At 40.4% G+C, this 19,649-nt stretch overlaps 1 protein-coding gene across 2 annotated transcripts; it reads left to right on the top strand.

Annotated features, from left to right (window-relative positions):
• The first annotated feature begins 7,100 nt into the window (after window positions 1-7,100).
• lonrf2 (LON peptidase N-terminal domain and ring finger 2) lies at window positions 7,101-19,258 on the top strand. Of its 2 annotated transcripts, none has more exons than XM_023951119.1 (12): window positions 7,101-8,690; window positions 13,876-13,994; window positions 14,638-14,760; window positions 15,121-15,276; window positions 15,528-15,753; window positions 16,516-16,615; window positions 16,710-16,824; window positions 16,972-17,093; window positions 17,251-17,437; window positions 17,515-17,649; window positions 17,745-17,894; window positions 18,249-19,258. In XM_023951119.1, the coding sequence occupies exons 1-12, from the start codon at window positions 7,946-7,948 to the stop codon at window positions 18,405-18,407; spliced, it is 2,337 nt and encodes a 778-aa protein (XP_023806887.1). In that variant the 5' UTR covers window positions 7,101-7,945; the 3' UTR covers window positions 18,408-19,258. The 2 variants fall into 2 exon arrangements, with proteins under 2 accessions (XP_023806887.1, XP_023806886.1); XM_023951118.1 differs by having other exon boundaries at window positions 18,228-19,258.
• Window positions 19,259-19,649: the final 391 nt, after the last annotated feature.

Raw genomic sequence — 19,649 nt, 5'->3', positions numbered from 1 at the left:
ACTGACACGTATACAGCTTGCGGGAAAGCTGCCACACCAGATAAAAGGCACCCAGATGTAGCAGGAGGAATTCATATGAGCAGCTTTTTATGGCATTAATTACTCAGATGAGCGTGCTTTGATGTTATGCATTCTGTTCCTGGTTGTGATCTACTAATGCTATGGAGTCATGTAGTGACTCATGCCAGAAGGAGAACAAGGTCAATTTTAACATCTGACTTGGTAATTTCCAAGAATAAGCCGTGTTATTTGGGTACGAACGTATCTGTGAGCAATCCCTGACGATCTATGATGAGCTGCAGGAACCACCATAAAGCTGAAAGATTTTAATGAGTACCATTAAGGCTGATGAAGTATCCTCTGAAGTACTTTGAGACCGTCGTTTCTGACTGTGAGAAACTTTCTCTGCTTTTGTCAGACTATCAGTAACTGTGCAAATGCATTTTTTAGGGGTGTAATGATTCATTTGAAAAACAATTCGATTTACATCCTAATTTGTGGTTGACGATATGATTCATAGCCAATATTAGTCCATCTTGAACGATTCGATTCACTGACCTAAAATCAATCCAGAACATCTTTAGCCAAAAATTCCACCAGTGTAACTCAGAGAGAAATACCTGGTACTGAACAGGGGAGGTGAAGTTTTCCAGTTTCCTTGTTTTTCCTGCAAGATAACCAAGTCTAAATTAAGTATGTGTACAAAAAAACAAGCAGACAAAACTTAATGTCAAATCCATTCACATTTTAGTTTCCTAAAGTTCAGCCCACTGTTGTTTTTCCACATCCAACTGGATGGTCACATGTCTTGGCTAAATTTAAAGCGTCTCCATACACTGGACTGAAATGATGGGCCGATCAGTTTGTTTCTAACATCACATGTTCTGTGATGCACTTGCCGTTTTTATTTTACAGTAAAACAAACCTACCACGTCTCAATCCAAATCATATTTTCCAAGATTGATGTAACTGTTTTATTCCATTCCATGATTGTATAGGTCATTTTAGTTAATTACTTGCTTCAGACAGATCGATCTGGTTGGATGGTAGGGAAAAAAAAGTATTAATTGATTAAATCGATTAATGTTGATCACTTGGTTGAGTCTTTGTTTGAAAATCTGTCTACCTTTGGTAAGCCATGAATTATAGGAAGATGGAAGTGACCCAAAAAAACGTGTGTTCTGTTGTTTTGTTTACATATAATAGGAAAGTCCCCCACCACAAATTGCTATTAGATCTACATGACCATAGCTGCTTCATGTCACACCTGACACAGGTAGTAATCAGCCGCAAGAATGACAGAGGTTCTGAAAAACCAGCAGGAGGTCTGGAGAACACTACTGGAACTGTGGGGTGAGGAAAACTTTTATGAAACCTTGTGTTTAGGTTTAGACTGCCATCTTGTGGTAAATGTTTTATTTGTTCTTCAGAAGCACCTGGGCAGAATATTTAATTTAAAAAAAAATCACAAGAATTTAAATTCAGTGTAACAGTTAAACAAAGATTTATTTTACTGCAAAGATGCTGAATTTTTGTTAGTTTAACACCAGCATTGAAAAGCAAAAGCTTATAAAAGCTCTTAAAGGAATTTCTTACATTAATGGATAATTATTGTTGCTTGATTTGATTTTTTGTCTGGAAAATATGGCTTGCGCTGTCAGAATAAAACCAAGGTATCAAATCAAATCAGTAATGATTAGTGTAATCCCTAATTTAACCCTTTGAACATTTTGGTATAAATTCACAAAATTGGGCTAAAGCTTTGTGAAAGTGAATATTACTTAAATAAGTGTTTTACCACAACAAATAGGTCTATGTGAAATGTTTGTGAATGCACACACGCATGAGTGTCATGAAAGTTTATTTGTGTGCTGTGCTACACAATCAGGTAACTGTACAATCAAACGAGTGCCTTATTCACTTCACATTCAAGAAATTATTTAAGCTAAGGTTACCTTTATCTCTAGAAGACATACTGTATGTATATGTTTATAAATTATTTTTACACTGAAGTTAGGTTTCTAAAAATAGAGTTCAAATTTAGGGTCTTGAAATACAGACTCTACATTCATGATTTAAAGAAATAATGCTTTTGTCAAATTCTTTTTTAAAGGTTTAGCACCTTCAAACTTTGTACACAATTTATTTACTTTTACAGGCAAAGTTCATTGCATCGGTCACTTCTTGCTGTTCTTCAGGCTTGGGACGGAGCACTGAGCAAACTTTGTGGTATCGAACCACAAAAAGCACTTTTGGTTCAAGGCTCATCTTTGGTGATAAGCATAAAGAATTATTTTTTTCTTTTTAATCTGTATGTATATGGTTAACAGTATATTTTTAAGCATCGGTTTAGGACTTTAGACAAGGTTTGTTTTAAATTTGCCTTTTAACCATTTTAAGTTTCAAGTCTTTATTGCTTATTTTGCCTTTTTATGTCTTGACTTGATTTAATATTTCCAACTTGACCTGGAATTTGACTTTGCCATCCTGACTTGACTGTCTTAGACTAAATCTTGTACATCAACACTCAAGACTTATTTAAAATTGACAAGCAATAACTTTATATCCCAGAACTAGTAAAACACTCATAATGCTGTAATATACAGCTAAAGTTAAATTAAAAATAAGACATAAAAACCACCCATGGTTATTTTATTTTATTTTTGCAAGCTGTGCATTTCAAAAATATTTTTCTGACACTGTTTCCAGTTTTGATCAAACAACTTTTTCGTCCTTGTTTTTTTTTTTAAATTAATACTAAATGTAAATAACTTTTTATTACGATAATTAAGCTAGAATTTAACCTTTGCAGGTGTAAGTATGCCTCAAGAGTAAGGTGGATCTGCGTGCTCAAATCACTGTTTATTTCAGAGTTTTTTTTTTTGTAATTATGAGTATTAGTTCAGTATTTGTACGGTAAATGGTTGATAAAATCCTGATGTAAACATTATCAATTTTTAATACAGTGAATGCAACTTGGGATAAGCAACGACGGGAGTGTCATCCTCACATGCGCCCAGTCCAGCGGAAAAGGGTACATCAGGTGTTCAAAGCACCATGGCAACCGCAACATCCCTCCCTCTGCCCCCCCACTGTTAGCTGCATGTGTGCGAGCCAGCAGCAGGATTTTTCACGTGTTCCTGATGGCCGTCCCGATTATTTACTCCCACTGACTGAGAGCACATTGACAATGAGCTACACGAGCTGGAAGACAGGTGCTCTAAGGGAATGACCGTGTGTTATGGGGGTCTGCTTCTCATGTGTGCATGCATGAGCGTGCATGCATGAGCGTGCATGTATGCGCGAGTGTGTTCATAAATAATGGTTGTGGTTGTTACAGAATCAGGCCGTCAGGAGTCCTTGCACATGTTACTGAATGATAAAGCAAACGCATGATGCAGACTAAAAAATTTATTCTGCTGAGGCAACAAATAAAAAGGTAAAAAAGAATCAATTATTTGAGCTAGTTGTAAGAAGAAGCAGATTGAGCAATAAATACGTTAGAAATATAGTCGTTTTTAAGTTTATAATTTATGTTTTACTTTTATTTTAATTCTTCTTTATGTCTTGTCTTCACAGTGTTGACATTTGGACGTTGAGTCTGTTATAAAAATTCTAATCTACTGAATTCTATTCTATTCTATCCTATTCTATATTAGGTTTTAAAATGTTTTCTATTAACATGCCAGAAGACGTCCTGCAGATATGTGATACTATATTATAGTTAAAGTTTAGCTATTTTTCAAACCTTTATGGTGAGAATAACTCATAACAACTCATTTTATTGATTTGCTGTATTCAAGGGATGCAAAATGTGTTGATAATTAACTCTTTAGCTAATATTATTTGCACGTATTTATGTGTGACCAAGCACAAAAACTGAAAGAAATTCATGTTAGACACACTTAAAACATGAGGCCAAGATGCAAATTGCTGCAGTGCTCACATATATTCTAACCCTAACCCTAACTCCACCCTAACGTCACTTCCTAATTATTTATAAATCAATTAAACCATTTTAAAAATGTGTAGTCTGTATTATATTTGACACAGTGCAGAAATAAGGTGCATTTTTTCTGAACGCTCATTAATAGTTTTTGCATCTTAGGCTTACAATGTCGTCACCAAAAACGTACTGACTCACCCAATGTTTTATAACTGATGCTATCTCTCAGGTTTTGTTGATTTAATCAAAGGGTTTTAAAAAAAAAACTAAAAAAAACCCCACATTCAATTCCAAAATATTTGAATTTTCTGAATTTTCAATTCAATTCAATTTTATTTGTAAAGCTCAAATACTGGTAATTGTAAAGTTAAACGTACAATCAAAAGGATCATAAATGCATACAATTCAATAGGATAACACTAAACTTTAACTAAACAGACTAACTAAACTGGGCATCCCTGCCCTTAGACCTTCCTTCGCCGTGAGGAAAAACTCCTAAAAAACGGATTTTGGTCTGAAATTTTAAAGAAGTCTTGAGTTTTCATGCACAAGATGTAATTTAACATATAATCGGTTCCACATCTGTGTTCATATTTGAAACATGCTGCTTTCAACAATAAGTTTCATTTGAATAATAATAACTTAAACTTATGTCAATAGCCAACATGATTAATGTGTTTAGTTGTAGTTTTTTTCTGCAGCAACTGTCCTCCCTGTTTATGGTTGGTTTTGGGACCAACTCCATCAATTTGGTGTGAAAAATTTTGCAATGTCAGCTATTTGTGCCTTTGTTTATAAAAGACAAGATGGTGAAGGTAAACGTGGTACCACTGCATGTCTGACATTCTTTATTTTTTCCTGTTTTTAATGCTCCAATGAGAAAACAAAGACAATATTTGTGTAAAATGTCGGTCACTGAAGCTTGCTTTGTTAGGAAAGGGTGTATTATAGGAAGCATGACAGGTTTCTGCAGACTTGTTATGTTGCTATGAGGCCCGCTGTCCCATGAGAAATGAATTGTATTTCAGCAGGAACTGTGACATGTCCAATGAGTTTGATTTTCCAGGACAATCAATATGAGTCACCCTGATGTTTTTGTACAAGAGGATGTTTCTCTCTTTTGATTATGGAACATATTGGACACCATGTTTGCCACAGGGAACTGAATCTCAGTCGTTTGTCATTCTGATGCAATGAAATATGCTTTAAAAGTTCCAGATCAGCAGCCACGTTTCCTCATCTTTAATAATGTCTTTGTGGGCTTAAACAGAATGAACTCACATCAAACTTCAGGGCAGAACTGTCAGACTGTCTTTGCAGATTTGGGTTGAGTCTAAGGTGGTATTCAGACCGAGAAAACCATTTGGTTGAGTCCTGAACCCTGCGTTTGGTCTGTATTCAAACTGCAGTCCAGCTGCCTTTCCTGGTTCAAACCAAATCTTGTAAACAGAACTACATAACTAAAAAAATCTCTTCACTCATTGGTCAAGATTTTACGAGGACAAAGTAACTAGAGGCAGAAATTATGGAAGTCCTGATTCAAACTTTATCATTTTAAACGCCTGTATCGGTGTCAGGTACAACACTGTTTACTGCTACTTGGGTCCAGCTGAGGCATGCTGCAGGGCGGTTCTAACAGGAGGACGTCTAAGAAGGTACGCTGATAAGTGTTTATGACTGATTGTCGGGAAAACAGCGAGATTACATGAGATCAGTGAGATAACAGTAAGAAACAATGTGGATCACGTCTAAAAATGTTTTGATGAGCCTGCATCAAAACATGCATTTCACTGAGTTGCTGTGTTTCATCCCTTTGATGTTATGGAATTATTTCAAAGAGAATTCTGTTCATTCTCTAACAGAATTCTGAGACTTCTGTTAGTTTTTACTAAATATCAGATCTGTGAAAGTAACTTTTCTATAGTGACGCCTACATTTATTTATTAATTCTCTTTCTCTCTTTTTTTTAACACTATTTGCTTATTTATAAGTCAGGGTAAAACAAGAAATCAGAATTAAGCAAACAAAAATATGAATAGCCGGGTGGAAAAACATAGGCAGAGGCAAAAATTGAGACAAAATAAAATAGCAATGCTTTTGCAATATTTGGATACACCTAAATTTATATCCAGCAATAAAAAATTCACTGCTTTTGCTTTTAAGTAGATGCAAAATGAAAGTGGTTTGATGCATTGTTGCATCAGTAGATGTCAAGATTCTCTATTATTACTTAAAACCCTCAAAGTGACACCATCACCCTGAGAAAATGATCTGTTTGTTCTACAGCTAAAACTATGGACCAACTAAGCAAATTTGATTTTATCATTTTTTAATAAAAATATAAAATTGAGCAGAGGATTTGCTAAACAAAAAAATTAATAAAACACTAAAAGGCAGCCAAGAATGATGGATGAAGTTACTGCTGCTTCAGGATGTTACTCTCAGTTCAGTTAATGTAACTGGGACACAAGATTCACAACTAGGACACTTTATTCTGAAACTTAGAGAACTCAGATCTCCTCTGTCACTCTCTTTTTTTCTCACCCATGTTCTAATTAAAATAGCTCAGTGTTTTAGAATACCAACATCCATCATTTCTAACTGGAGTATGGCTATTTATATTTGAATTCCTTCATTAATGGGGTGATGGGCTGCTGTTACTCCCTGCCCAGCCTGAGTCACTTGGACTAAATGTACCTTTGTGTGGAAGCTGTCAGAATTGGGTCACAGCTGTTGTGAAAACGTGTCTGGAACCACAAAAAATGTTAATTGACTCTAAATGAGAGGTCTTGAGAAGAGACTGCTCTTTCTGCTCATGTGAGGTGGCATACTAGGGTGTCCTGGTGGAGGGGAAAAACTAAACCTGACACGTTCCTTATATAAAACGTTACATAAAACATTAGGCTGGCGCATAAAAACCAGCAAAGAGTGGGGAGTTTTATTCCAAAAGCAAACAATAAGGCCTATCTTTTCCATCAACAACACGTGCTAAAGCTATAAAACTAATACGTGTTAATTGTTTTTAAAACAAAAACCGACTTTCAAGCATTGATTGTAGCCTGTAAAAGGTTATACAAGAATATTAAGTTATATAAGTAAGCCACGGAACCAGCCAATAGTCGCTCAGATCGTGGGTCACGTGTCACGCTGCGCTTGCTTCGGACAACTGTATATGAAATCCAAAGACGGTTTTAGCTGTCCGTGCTAGGTGGTTAGCTAGTAAGATGTTTTTATTCGGTGGAAACTTTATTTTTTCGTGGGATTTCGCTTGCGTGAGGGACAAACCATGAAGTCCGGGTTCGTTCGGGGACGAGAAGAGGAGAATATTTGGCCCGAAACAACATTTTTTCAGACTTCTCCGGGCGGCAAAGGAGCACTCGGGGTTAGCTAAACAAGCGTTAGCCGTTCTGCCTGGCTTCAGTTCCCGAGGTCTGTTATATAAAGCCAACAACCGCCAGATCCACGGAGCTCGGTGCTCTGTAGCTAAAATGTGATCAAAGTGACTGATTGATTTGTCATTTTTCCTAGTTTCTTCGCTTGAGTTTAGTTGGAATCGTAACTGTAAAATGTCACTACTGCCTAGTCGGTGGAAAAAGGGCTTCCTACTTGATGAACCGGGAGGACTTAACTAATGGATCAACCAAAATAATCCGTTACACTAGTGTAACTCTTTCTGTGGATGGAACATTGTTGCCCAGCAAAAGAAACAAAAAATGGCGAACTTCAAGAAACCCGTAGCTCCTTAGCGCTCATTTCTTCTTTAGCTTTAAGAATTCGTCGGCTTTTTTGGGTTGTCACGTAACAACAAATGTTATAAAAGGTTCTCATTTGATCGGAAATGACTCTAACCTACTTCCACTGGCAGCTCTAGCCTAACACTGATTAACAAACATGGCAATAAGAAAATCTTAATTCCCGACTGTGGAAAACTTTGTCTGCTTCTGTCAGACTATCCGTGACAAATATATACCGTTTTGGTCGTTCGGTGTAACGAAGATCATGGAGGCGGGAGTTGAATCCCACCGCACCGAGCAGTTCCTCCACCCGCTCTCCAACCCGGGGGCTGCCGGGATCTGCCCCGAGATGCTGGAGGTAGCAGAGGAGGCTAACCGTGCGGGCGACTACGACCTGGCCGTGGAGATCTACAGCTCCCAGCTGTCGGATCTGCAGCATCCGGATCGGGGCTTGTACCTGAGAAAGGCCGACTCTCTGGCACGCGCTGGCCGGATATCCGAGGCGCTCGACTCCTACTGCATAGCGGCCAACCTGAGCAAAATTCACCCAGAGGAGCTTCCCCATCTAGTGGACACTATAGCCCGGACTCTGCGGGAGAAAGAGCTGGGTCTCCCCGCGACGTTCAACGCTAAAACCGGCGGCTCAGGTGGCGACGGAGCCCCAGAGGACGGAGACTGCGAGGAGGACGAGCCCCTGGATCTGTTTTCGTGTCGCATGTGCAAGTGTTTGCTCCACGAGCCCACCACCGTGGAGTGCGGACACACTTTCTGCAAACGCTGCTTGGAGGAGGAGGAGGACTCCACCACCACCACCAGAGGCTGTACACAGTGCAAGCAGGCGCTGAGCAAAGGCGACGGGCGGAGAATCAACGTGGTCCTCAGCGGCTTGGTCCACAAACTTTTCGCAACGGAGAGCAGAGCCAGGAGATTCTGGATTGAGGGGGAGATTTTGTGGAAAAAGCAGAACCAAGCGGAGGCATTGGAGAAGTACAACGCAGCAGTGGATCAAGGTGAGTGACAGCCTTCAAATGTTCATGTTTGCTTGCAACACTTAATTTAAGTCATCAGAGCGCTTTAGACAGCGCTTTATTTAAGTTGGGTGTTATTAGACTTTAGATTGCATGCATCTATAGGAACAGGGAAACTCTAATTTAATGCATAAAGTGAACTGTGCATGCCCCCTAATGTGTCATTATCTACAGATTACAGCTAAAGTTGGGATGTTTGTTCTGAACAGGTGACCTACTTTTCACTTCACTACCTCGTGTCACCACTAAGCGGCGTCACTGTGGGCATTATGTGACGCACTGCCCGTTACCTAAGTAGCACACTTCCTCCCCCCTCTGCACCAAATCACGATTTCAGATTCAGCCCATCCAAATTACTATTTCACTTCAGTTATTTGACACTGTCATGGGAAATTATGTGTGTTTACTTTTGACTTGGTTACCTCCACAATGTCATAATCCGTCTTATATGATCAGTTGTTCTATTGGCTAACACCTGTTTAATAATATACAATGCTCAGCATCGACACTCCTCCTCTTGCACTGCTGCTGTTTCATAAGTTTTGTTGGATAACAAGCAAGATAATAAGTTTTCATAACCTTCACATGTAACATTTAAACGAGGCAAGTCGTGTCTTTTATGAAACTTACCTTTTCTTTCCCTCCATCTATTATTTTGTTCTCCGTTCATGCAGCCAGATCTGTCTGAGCCGAACACAGAATGCCACACTGTGTAGTGAGTTCCAGCTTGTTGCACAACCCTTAATAGAAATTATAAAATCAATGTGGTGTCTGTTAGATAAATTCAAGCATTTTGGTGGCACTGTTTCCTAAATCCTTCTCCCAGGATCAATTTTGACTCATGCCATCTGTGTTCTGAAGGATTCTGGGTGACAGGAGGACCGAGTTCCTTCACAGTGTTGTCACTGCCAGACAGTGTTTTCCCAATAAAGACAGCAGGAGGCCTTCTGGTGTCTGCAGTGTAGGATGGGTGTTAATGGTTTCAAGAAATGAGATTCAGCCCTTCTCTCCAAGTTGCCTTTTAAGGGCATCTCCTAGTGTAGTTTTCCAAGAAAAAGAGAGGGAAAAAACATGCAAAGAAGTTACGGCTGACATTTTTAAGCTGTAGAGAAATCATAAAAACTTGGGATATAGTGAAATATTCTTTAACCAGACAGACTTCAATTGTTCAGTTACCTGTTTTTAGTTCAGATGGAGTAAACAAGGTGGAAATGAATGTAAAATGTGACTTATAATAGAGGTTAGGGTTTCTTAAGTGATTTATTTATTTATTTTTGGCTTTGTCTGGGAGATTGAGGCTTTTTATGGCAGTCAGGGGGGGGGGACTATCACAAGGCCACTGAGCTGGTTTGTTCCCACACACCATAATTTTAAAGCACAATATTCAGTAACTGAATGCCTGTTACAAAGATGTTACTCATTCATTCATTTTCATCCGTTTTGTCCCTTTCGGGGTCACGGGGCTGCTGGAGCCTATCCCGGCCACTTGTGGGCGAAGGCAGGTGGCATCCTGGACAGGTCACCAGTCTGTCGCAGAGAGATGTTACTAGTAACGTTTTTTAAATGGTGCATTCACGTTCATTATTTCATTTAGAAATCTCAAATTTTAGTGACCGTTTTCCTAAACGAAGAAGGAATGAAGCATCAGATGATCCGCGGACAAATGTAAAGCTACGATTGTCGTGTTATCCAACAGAAAAAAGGGTCCAACTGTTAACTTGTTAGAATGTTGATTTTTAACACCGCTGAAAACCCTTCCTACATGCTTTTCTATACAGAAATGCTGTTAATTCGCTCAGAATTAACAGAATTCTCTTAAAAACAATGCCATAATTGAAATGTGATCAGATGGATGCAGGCTCATTAAAACAATGTTAACGTGATGCACATCGTTTCTTACCATTTTCCCAACAATCTATGTCATAAACACTTAGCAGCCTACCTTCATACCCGACGTCTCCTCAGCACCGCTTTTGCTTGCATCCTCTGGTTGCTTGCATCCTCTGGTTGCTAGCATCCTCTGGTTGCTAGCATCCTCTGGCACGTCTTCTTGTCAGTAACCGCCTTGCAGCATGAACGGCTGTACTAAAGTAATAAGTAAAAAGTGTGGTTTCCGACTCAAAACTGGTGATCGAAAAATAAAGTTTTAATAAGTCAACTGTCTGAATAAGGACTATGAAGCGCAGCGTGTCCATCTTTCTCTTGTTGTGTTGACCCGCCCCCGTATTCCTGGCCAATGACTGAAGAGGTCTTTGGTCCCATAGACCAGTGTTTTTCAACCAGTGTGCCACGGGAGATGGCCAAGTGTGCCTTGGGAATTTGCCCTCATTAATTGATGTAAAAACATTTAAATCTCCAGGATTTCAGCTCTTTGTTCATCCAAACAGGCCCTGATAAAACACTGAGTAGTTAGGAATATGAAAGATCATAAAATACTTTTTTCTTTGTGTTTATTTGATTCTATTAAAGACATTGTATTAAGAATAACGGTATCGCGATTTAGCCGTAGCGTCAGCTGTTTTTGGAAAAGTCCCGCCCCTTTAACTGTCTCCACCAATCATTCTTGGAGGCTCAATCTTAGTCATCAGTCTGACCAATCAGAAGTGGTTAAAGTCTTCACTTCCTTGTTCCGATTCTGCTCACAAATTCTCTCAGTTCCAACAAGAATACCAGGTAAAGCTCATCTGTAGCGGTGTAGCTTTCCACATAATCCGGTATCAGACCGTGGAACAAGTGAACGGAACTATGAAGAAATGATCGCCGGCCGTTTTCACACTACATCTCCCATGATGCATTGGTTAAAGTGACAGCGTCTCAGCGCACAATGAGTCGTCCTTGTTAAACGTCTTGAAACCACAACGAACACACATCAAACAGTTTTTAAATCTTCTAACGTAACTTTTATTACATCTTTCAGAAAAAAACAGCTGCAGCTTCCAGCTTTTTCTGCCACAATTATCACAAAAATGCATGTGAGATTGCGGAGGGGCTGTAGATCAATACAGACTATGAGTTTCTCCTTTTTATTTTTTTAAATTTTCGGATGCTGTTGTGCCGCGGGATTTTTGTCGAGGTCAAAGTGTGCCGTGGTTCAAAAAAGATTGAAAAACACTGCCATAGACAACGTGAAGATGTCAGAAGCAGAGCGTTTTTTAGAAAAAAATAGTTGTTTTTTATCTGATGTTTTCATTATGATGTGACATCCTCTCTGTTTGCATTTCACGTAGTGTCCATTGTTAAAAATAACACCTACAGTTTTTCTTTGTATAATAATGGAATAATTAGGTTGGAAATTTGTTTTAAATCTACCAGTCAACTTTTCCGTTGAGTCAAAAATGAGATTTTGATCTCTGTGGGGTTGTGTCTTCAAACTTGGAGCATCAAACCAAACGGAGCAAAATCCGTTTCCAGGCTGTTGCTACCAAAAATGCTCTTCCCAGTGCGTTCTAGTATTTCTCTTTATGAGATGCTCAAGCTAGCGAATTTGGAATGAAAAGTAGGATATATTTTTTTGTGGTCATTTTCGCCCAACTGGAGCTGAAATAAATGTAATTTGAGCATGAGAAAATAAATTTAAAAATCCTATTCAAATAATGTCTTTGAAGATTATTTTAGTCATTTATGTCAGCATTATTATAGTTGTCTTAAATTTTCTGCATAATTTACTTAACTAAGTTAGAAGTTACACTGTGTGTGATGCACTAAGACTAAGTAAACTTTCCCAAGGAAATGCATAAAAAGGTGTCTTTACCTGTTTGAATTCATTACACGCATAAACGGCATTTAAACTACTTCTGTTTTTATGAATATTAATAGAATTAATAATGATGATGCATTTTCAGAAATCACTTTTTAACCTGTTGATTGCAATTTTCTGGCAGGATTTGTGTTCCCTGTTTGCTCCCGCCATACAATTGTTCGGCAGAGATGTCAAGATGGATTCAGTTTACTTAACGTTTCTCAAGTTTTCTTATCAAAAACAGTTGTTTTTTTTTGCTTTATTTTTAAGATAGAGTTTTCACACAGTGTTTCAAACCAAACAAAGGTGAAACTTGCATCTGTAAAACATTTTATTCCTACATTTAAAAGAACAAAGTACAGATATACAAGAAAAATCCTCTTTTTTTTCTTCCTTCAAAACACGAAATCAGCCACTTTCACGTGTTCTTTTGGGACAACAACTGAATGACATGACGTATGTAAAACAGCACAATCCGGTTGGGTAAGAATAGCAAGGAAAATGCGCATTTCCAGCCCACACGTGCACATATTCCCCCTTCCATGTCTCAAAACAAAACTCACACAGTCCTTATTGCGGTTAAAGTCCCAGTCCCTTTCACGCACCGAGCTGTGTGAAAGTAGTTCTCTATATTTGACCCGTCCTCTGGGGGAGCGGTGAGGTGCAGACACAGCTGTGCTCAAGAACCCCCCCAATCCAACCCCTTAATGCTGAGTGCCAACCAGGGAGGCTCTGGGACCCATTTTTAGAGTCTTGAGTATGACTCGGTTGAGGATTTGAATTCACAACCTTCCGGTCTCAGGGCGGACTCTCTACCAAAAGGCCACTGAGCTGATTTTTGCAAAAAAGATATTCAATCCGTACGGAAAATCCCAAAATGGGCGGACAACTGCACAGAATGAAAAGAACCCCTTATTTTCTAAAGCTTTATTATTCTGTATTGTCCGTGCCGTCACAGATAACCTCCTTTTGTTGAAGAGTTTATTTTGCAACTTTTGTGAGATTACTTTTAGTTGATTTATATTTGACTTTAACATTAAGAAAATAGTCTTTAGTTTCAGAAGAAACAAATGTTTGCTTCTCAGTGTTGCAGGTCAAACAAGCCAGTGAATTAAATGACAGACAATCCTGTCAATCGATAAACAAACAGGTGAACATTTCTGCAGGAGCGTCACCAGATCCACATTTGATAAATTCATGTGTCCAATTACCTTAAAACGAAAGCAAAAAGGTCAGCTTGTGCTGCAATGAAAATAATCTACTGGCAGGTGCCTTATTCTTAAATGTATTTTCCTTGTCCACGTGAATCTGTTCTCATGCTACATGTTTCATTATTGGCCCACTTTTGCTAGACCTAGAAACGCCCGTCCGTCCCTCCCCTGGAGGCAGACCCTCTGAGCTGATCTGTATCTGTTCTTGTGTGGGCAGGGCCCTCTTTAGGCCGGCTCTTGTGTGAACGGGCCGAGCTGCACATGGAGATGAGGAACTTCGCTCAGGCGGCGCAGGACGCCAACACGCTCTGCAGGTTGAAACCTCTGTGGACAAAGGTGAGCTTTTGGTGACCCTGAATCAAAGGGATTTGAGGCCAAAACCCTGCATGGGTTGCTGTAAAGTGTTGTTTGTCAGTGATATCTTTTCTGAAGTGTGCACACTGTTACTGCCAAGAACAGCTTGTTTCCTAATGACAAGAGGAAAGAGTTTTTGTTGTTTTGTTTCTAACACAAGCAGTGCAAGATAGGCAGCTATGACCTCACTTTTTTCTCTTCAGTTTAAAAACCCATAAACATTTTATTAAGGTAAAACATCCTCTTTGTTTTAATGTCTACTTCTCCATAAATTTAACTTTTTTTTTTTTAAAACTGCTAAAATATTTTTTTCTGCACTCAAAAACCTTAATAATGGGCGTCAGTTTAGCTCAGGTGGTATAACAGGTCATCTGACAACCAAAGGGTTGGCAGATCGATTCCCGCTTTCCACGAGCCGAGCCGTGTGGGATAAATAAAGTATCAATTATGATTATTATTATAAAATGTCTCCTTGACTAAATTACTATCACTTACTTTGCATTTCTGTCACATAACTGTGCAGACTCTGAACCGGCTACGTTCACATCGGGCGTTTGGCGCACGTTCAAGAACGCTCGAAATGTTTCTGCTTGATAACACGACGACGTCTCTGTTCTCTTGTTAGGCCCACGCCCTCAAGGCCGCTGCCCTGAGCAAAGCCGGCCGACACGATGAGGCTTTCCAGGAGTACCTGCTGTGTGTGGCGCTGAGGCCCAGCTGGACCAAAATGAAACTGGAAGCTCAAAAGGTGAAGTTCTTTTTCTCCTTTTTTTTTTTAATCATCCTGATTTATTCTCATTTGATTTATACTATTTTGATTTGTTTTGATGTTTTATTCTGTTATTTATTTATTTTTTTTACCACAAAACAATTACCAAAATAATACATTGAAAGGATACGGAGCCCCTAAAGGGACATTTAAGTAAAAAAAAAAAAAAAAAACCACCTGTTGATTAACTCAACACTGCCAAACAGTGATTTGTGACCAGGATATTCTTGTCGTCATACTTTTAAGGCAGAGGACGTGCAATGACCTCACGCTTCTGTTGCTTCTTTTCATCTCCGTGGCCTTTCGACATCAGTTAATGACCGCATTTTGTCTCCTCAGGTCCTCAGCGAGCTCTTCTCCTCTGTGTTTGAGAACGAGGAGCTGACAACCCCATTGCACCCTCTGCAGGGAGGCCTGGCCTCCAGGCTCATCAAACCCCCGGCGTTGCTCAGGTCCCTCAGGCCGCTGACGCAGAGAGCTGGCTGCTCCTCACAGGTTGTTGAAAAAAAAGATCCCAATGTCAATTGTCAATTCCATAAAATCTATTTTTTTACAAATGTAACCTTAATGAAGTGAAGTAATTCAAATTGTGGTTACATTCACATTTCTGTTATTTTTGACATTATTTGTGATTCAGTTAGTTTTTTCTTTTTAATCAGTTTACTTTGAGTTTTCAACTTGTTTATGTCTCAGAACCTTGCACTATGCGATTGTTAATTTATGTCTCTGTCTGGCGATACGTGTAGGAAACGGAGTTCAGCGTGTTCAAAAGCGCTCCGGCGGATGACTTGTCCTCCAGATCTTCTGCTCTGCCTCCTGGCAAATCGGATCCGGCTGCAGGAGAAGGCAGCTCCAGGAGTCTGCCTGACGTTTTAGCTGCCTTACCGGCTCCCCCTGGTGGCCTTAAGAGGAAACGCAGCACTGAAGACCCTTTAGCAAACTTTAACCTTCCCTCCAAACTTCCTAGACCTGGTAAGGAATAAAGCTTTACTAAAAAAAATAAAAAATTAAGGCTAGTTTAGAAAATCATACTTATTCAGATTTACTGTTAACTAATGACATAACTACAGATTTCATTGATAATAAAATTATATAGGTTCATCTCCAGACTTTAGCCGGGAGTTTTAAATGAAAAGATCTTTTTTTCAACTCAAATCTCTCATCGTGTTTCAGCACTGCAACATCAATAAAGTGCAAAGTAAGGCATAATATGAGGAAAACTTGCCATTTAAGATATCAGTGATCACTATTGTGATTATGAAATAACTTGTGATAAATGAACAAATGGCAAAACAGCCAGTATCATCATTTCCATTTCTCTGCAACAGCTGAATTTAATTAAGAGTCTACTCAGGAGGCAAACATCTAACACTAAAGGGCTCCATCCGATTGGTCAAATGCATAAAGGGATATATTTAATTCATTAAATACTTCATAAGATTGTTTCAGCACATTTAAGGTAACCATTTATTGCGGTTTTCAACAACTTTTACGATACGCGTATTGCACAGTTTGATATAGTGAAGACCATAAATTTGCGATTTATTGTGCAGGCCTAATGCAAATAATGTTGCAGTGAACGGAAGCTGAGGAGACTAACTCTAAGTACTATTAACAGATCTGAAAAAAGTATTTTTACCCCAACATGCCACAAAAAGGTTTAGTGAAGTTGATGAGATTTTACCCTAGAAGGACTTGAGATCTCTGTTTATGGAATTGTGTGTCCCCTTGCAGATGAACCGTGCACTATTCAGGACGCTGCAGTAGCTGGAGGAAGGCTTGTTGCCACCGAACTGTTGGACAGCGGAGACATGGAGTGCTCACTTTGCATGAGGTGGATGTTCTGACCACATCTGTTTGGTTTAGAAGTTTGTTGTTTTTTTTTTTTTACTGATGCCATCATTTGATCTGGTCCGTTTGTCCTACAGATTGTTCTATGAACCTGTCACCACCCCCTGTGGACACACCTTCTGCCTCAAATGTCTGGAGCGCTGCCTGGACCACAACTCTAACTGCCCCCTCTGCAAAGAAAATCTAGCTGAGGTATGCATGCAGCACCGATACCGTTATCCTGCCTGCAAACTTAATTTAGGGTGGTTTATAGTTTTACATGCATTTAAAATGGATCAAATAAAGGGCTTGTTTCTCGTCGGTGTACGATCTTGACTCCTTTTTTTTGTGGTGTTGAAGTATCTTGCAGCCAGGGGTTATAGTAAGACCTTTCTGATGGAGGAAGTCCTGCAGCGTTACCTTGGAGACGAATTGGTGGAGAGGAGAAAGATCCACGAAGAGGAAATGAAGGAGTTGTCCAAGTGAGTTTAGCTGTTTAGATTTTTGAGACATTTTAAGTGGAACTGCATGAGATGTTTGTGCTGTGTGATGATAATTCCGCTCCTCCTTGGTTTGACTTTTGCTGCAAACATTCCCGTGGAAACCCCCACCAGCAGAACCGTTTTCTGTCCGTTTCAGTTTGAATCAGGAAGTGCCCATCTTTGTGTGCACAATGGCATTCCCAACCATCCCGTGTCCCCTGCACGTCTTTGAGCCGCGCTACCGCCTTATGATCCGCCGCTCCATGGAGACGGGAACCAAACAGTTCGGCATGTGCATAGCCGACGAGCTGAAAGGCTTCGCCAATCACGGCTGCATGCTTCAGGTGAGGAGGGCCTCTACTGGTCTCGGCGTCCGTTTGGTTCCCGTCGGACCGGATTCATTCCAGGTCAACTGTTGCAGGTACGAGACGTGAAGTTCTTTCCCGATGGGCGATCTGTGGTGGACACCATCGGCATATCGCGGTTCAAGGTTCTCAGCCACGGCCAGAGAGACGGCTACAACACCGCCAAGATAGAGTACCTGGAAGACTCGAAGGTGAGCCGAGAGACGGATGTGTTCCCCACGGGCATTTCATCGTGAGAGAAACCTGGAGCGGTGGCAACAGAAGCTAATTGTATGTTTTGAATCAGGTTTATGGGGAGGATCTGAGCGACCTGCTGAAGCTGCATGACTCTGTGTATGAGCAGGCCAGCAACTGGTTCACCTCACTGAAGGACAACATGAAGAGTCAGATCCTCAGCCACTTTGGACATCTGCCCAGCAAAGACCCAGACCCACAGGTATGAAGACACACACTTTTACACCGTCTTGTGTTGAAACTGGAAGTCCTGTCATCTGCTTTAATGTTTTGGGACATGCAGACATTTGAAGACCCACTCCGATCCTCTTTTGATCTATTTTAAAAGTCTTCCCAGGGGTCTTTTAACTATAATCATGCCGTTTTTAGCCATTTAAAAAAACAAAACTGTCGTTTTCTAGGACAGGTTTTGAAGAGCAGTTCATTAGAAATTCCCTTTTTAGTTGTGGGCGAGACTGTTGGCACAAAGCAACCCCTCCCCCCTTGCTGAGAGCTCTCTGTTTCCATGTTCATGAAGCATGACTTGCCCTCACAGATGAACCCGGTGTCTCTGCAGGCCAGCCCCAGCGGTCCCGCCTGGTGCTGGTGGCTGCTGGCCGTCCTGCCGCTGGAGAGCAGAGCCCAGCTCACCATCCTAGCCATGACGTCATTCAAAGACCGCCTCATCGCAATCCGGCGGGTCCTCATCTTCGTCACTCGCAAGAGGCCACGGTGATCCGGCATCTACCCTGGGCAGGGAGGGAGGGGAGGGGAGGGTGCTGCTGGGGCATCTATGCATTTCAGAAATGTATGGTTTCCTTCTTTCCCTGTCGTACCCATAGGCACTAACTGATGCTGCTGTGTTGGCGTCGTTTCCCCTCCTGTGCTCCAGCGTCTCTCACATGTTTTTGTGATATGTAGCCTTCTTTGGGACGTTTCTGTTGACGGCGCTCAGGCCTGAGGACATTCCTGTCGCCTCCAAAGCCCAACCGCTTTCAGTCAACGCTCCTCGTCTTTGGTTTGGAGGCGAGTCAAAGCGAGGGCGCTTCACCTCAGAACACTTTAGGGTGGTTTTTACTGAAGGAAATGGGCACTTTCTCACAATAAACTAACTCATTTATGGAAAATTACACAAGTGAATGTACCGATGCGGCTGTAGCATGTGGATTTACTCCCACCCCCCGCCCCCTTCCTGCCTTACTACATTTACAGAAACAGTTTTGGAGCATCCGATCCGATCCTGCACCAGCAACCGTCCCCCTCGCTCCCCCAGCTAGAAAAATACCTCAGACTTTTCTGTGAGGAGGCACAGAGAGTCCCAGCCATCACCGTGTCCCAGCAGAGGGGATTTCTCCACTGTTGAAACCACGAGCGTCTGAGAGAAGATCAAAGAAAGACGGTGCACAGTGTCACTTCTGTTGGAACATGCAGACAGAAATGCATCTCTCTCCCTACTGCTGATCTGGAACTCTGGATTGTAGCATATCTTTATAAGAAAACAGCTGTAGTGTTAGGAGTGTGTATATTTCTCTGTTTGTTTTTCTCTGCTTTACCATAATCTGTACCAGTAAACCTCCGTTTGACTCATTTCTTGTGTATCTTGCATTACTCTGCAGCTCAGCTCAGCTTTCAGAATAAAATGCACTTCATTTGTGAAAGAAAGTTGCAGCATTAAAATGTTTCATTTGACCCAAATGTTGGACCTAAAACAGGAAAAACCAAAGGCAAACGAGGACAGATTTGATCCAAATCTCTCTAAATAGTTTGAAGACATGAACACTGTCAGATTTGATTTGAAAAGGTTTATTTCAAGTAATCAAAGCAAGAATAAAGCACCAAACAATCAGCAGTATCAATTTAGGATAATTAGACATTAAATTAAAGATTGCTTCAAAGGGAGAGGAAGGAAGTGAACTAATATAATCCCACCCCTGATCTACCGCTTGACATGATTTATCAATATCCGGTTCATAACTTT

This window comes from Oryzias latipes, chromosome 21 (assembly GCF_002234675.1).
Source record: "Oryzias latipes chromosome 21, ASM223467v1".
NCBI classification, from domain to species: Eukaryota; Metazoa; Chordata; class Actinopteri; order Beloniformes; family Adrianichthyidae; genus Oryzias; species Oryzias latipes.
Note: the sequence above shows the minus strand (reverse complement) of the source record. Positions and strands in the feature narration are given on the sequence as shown.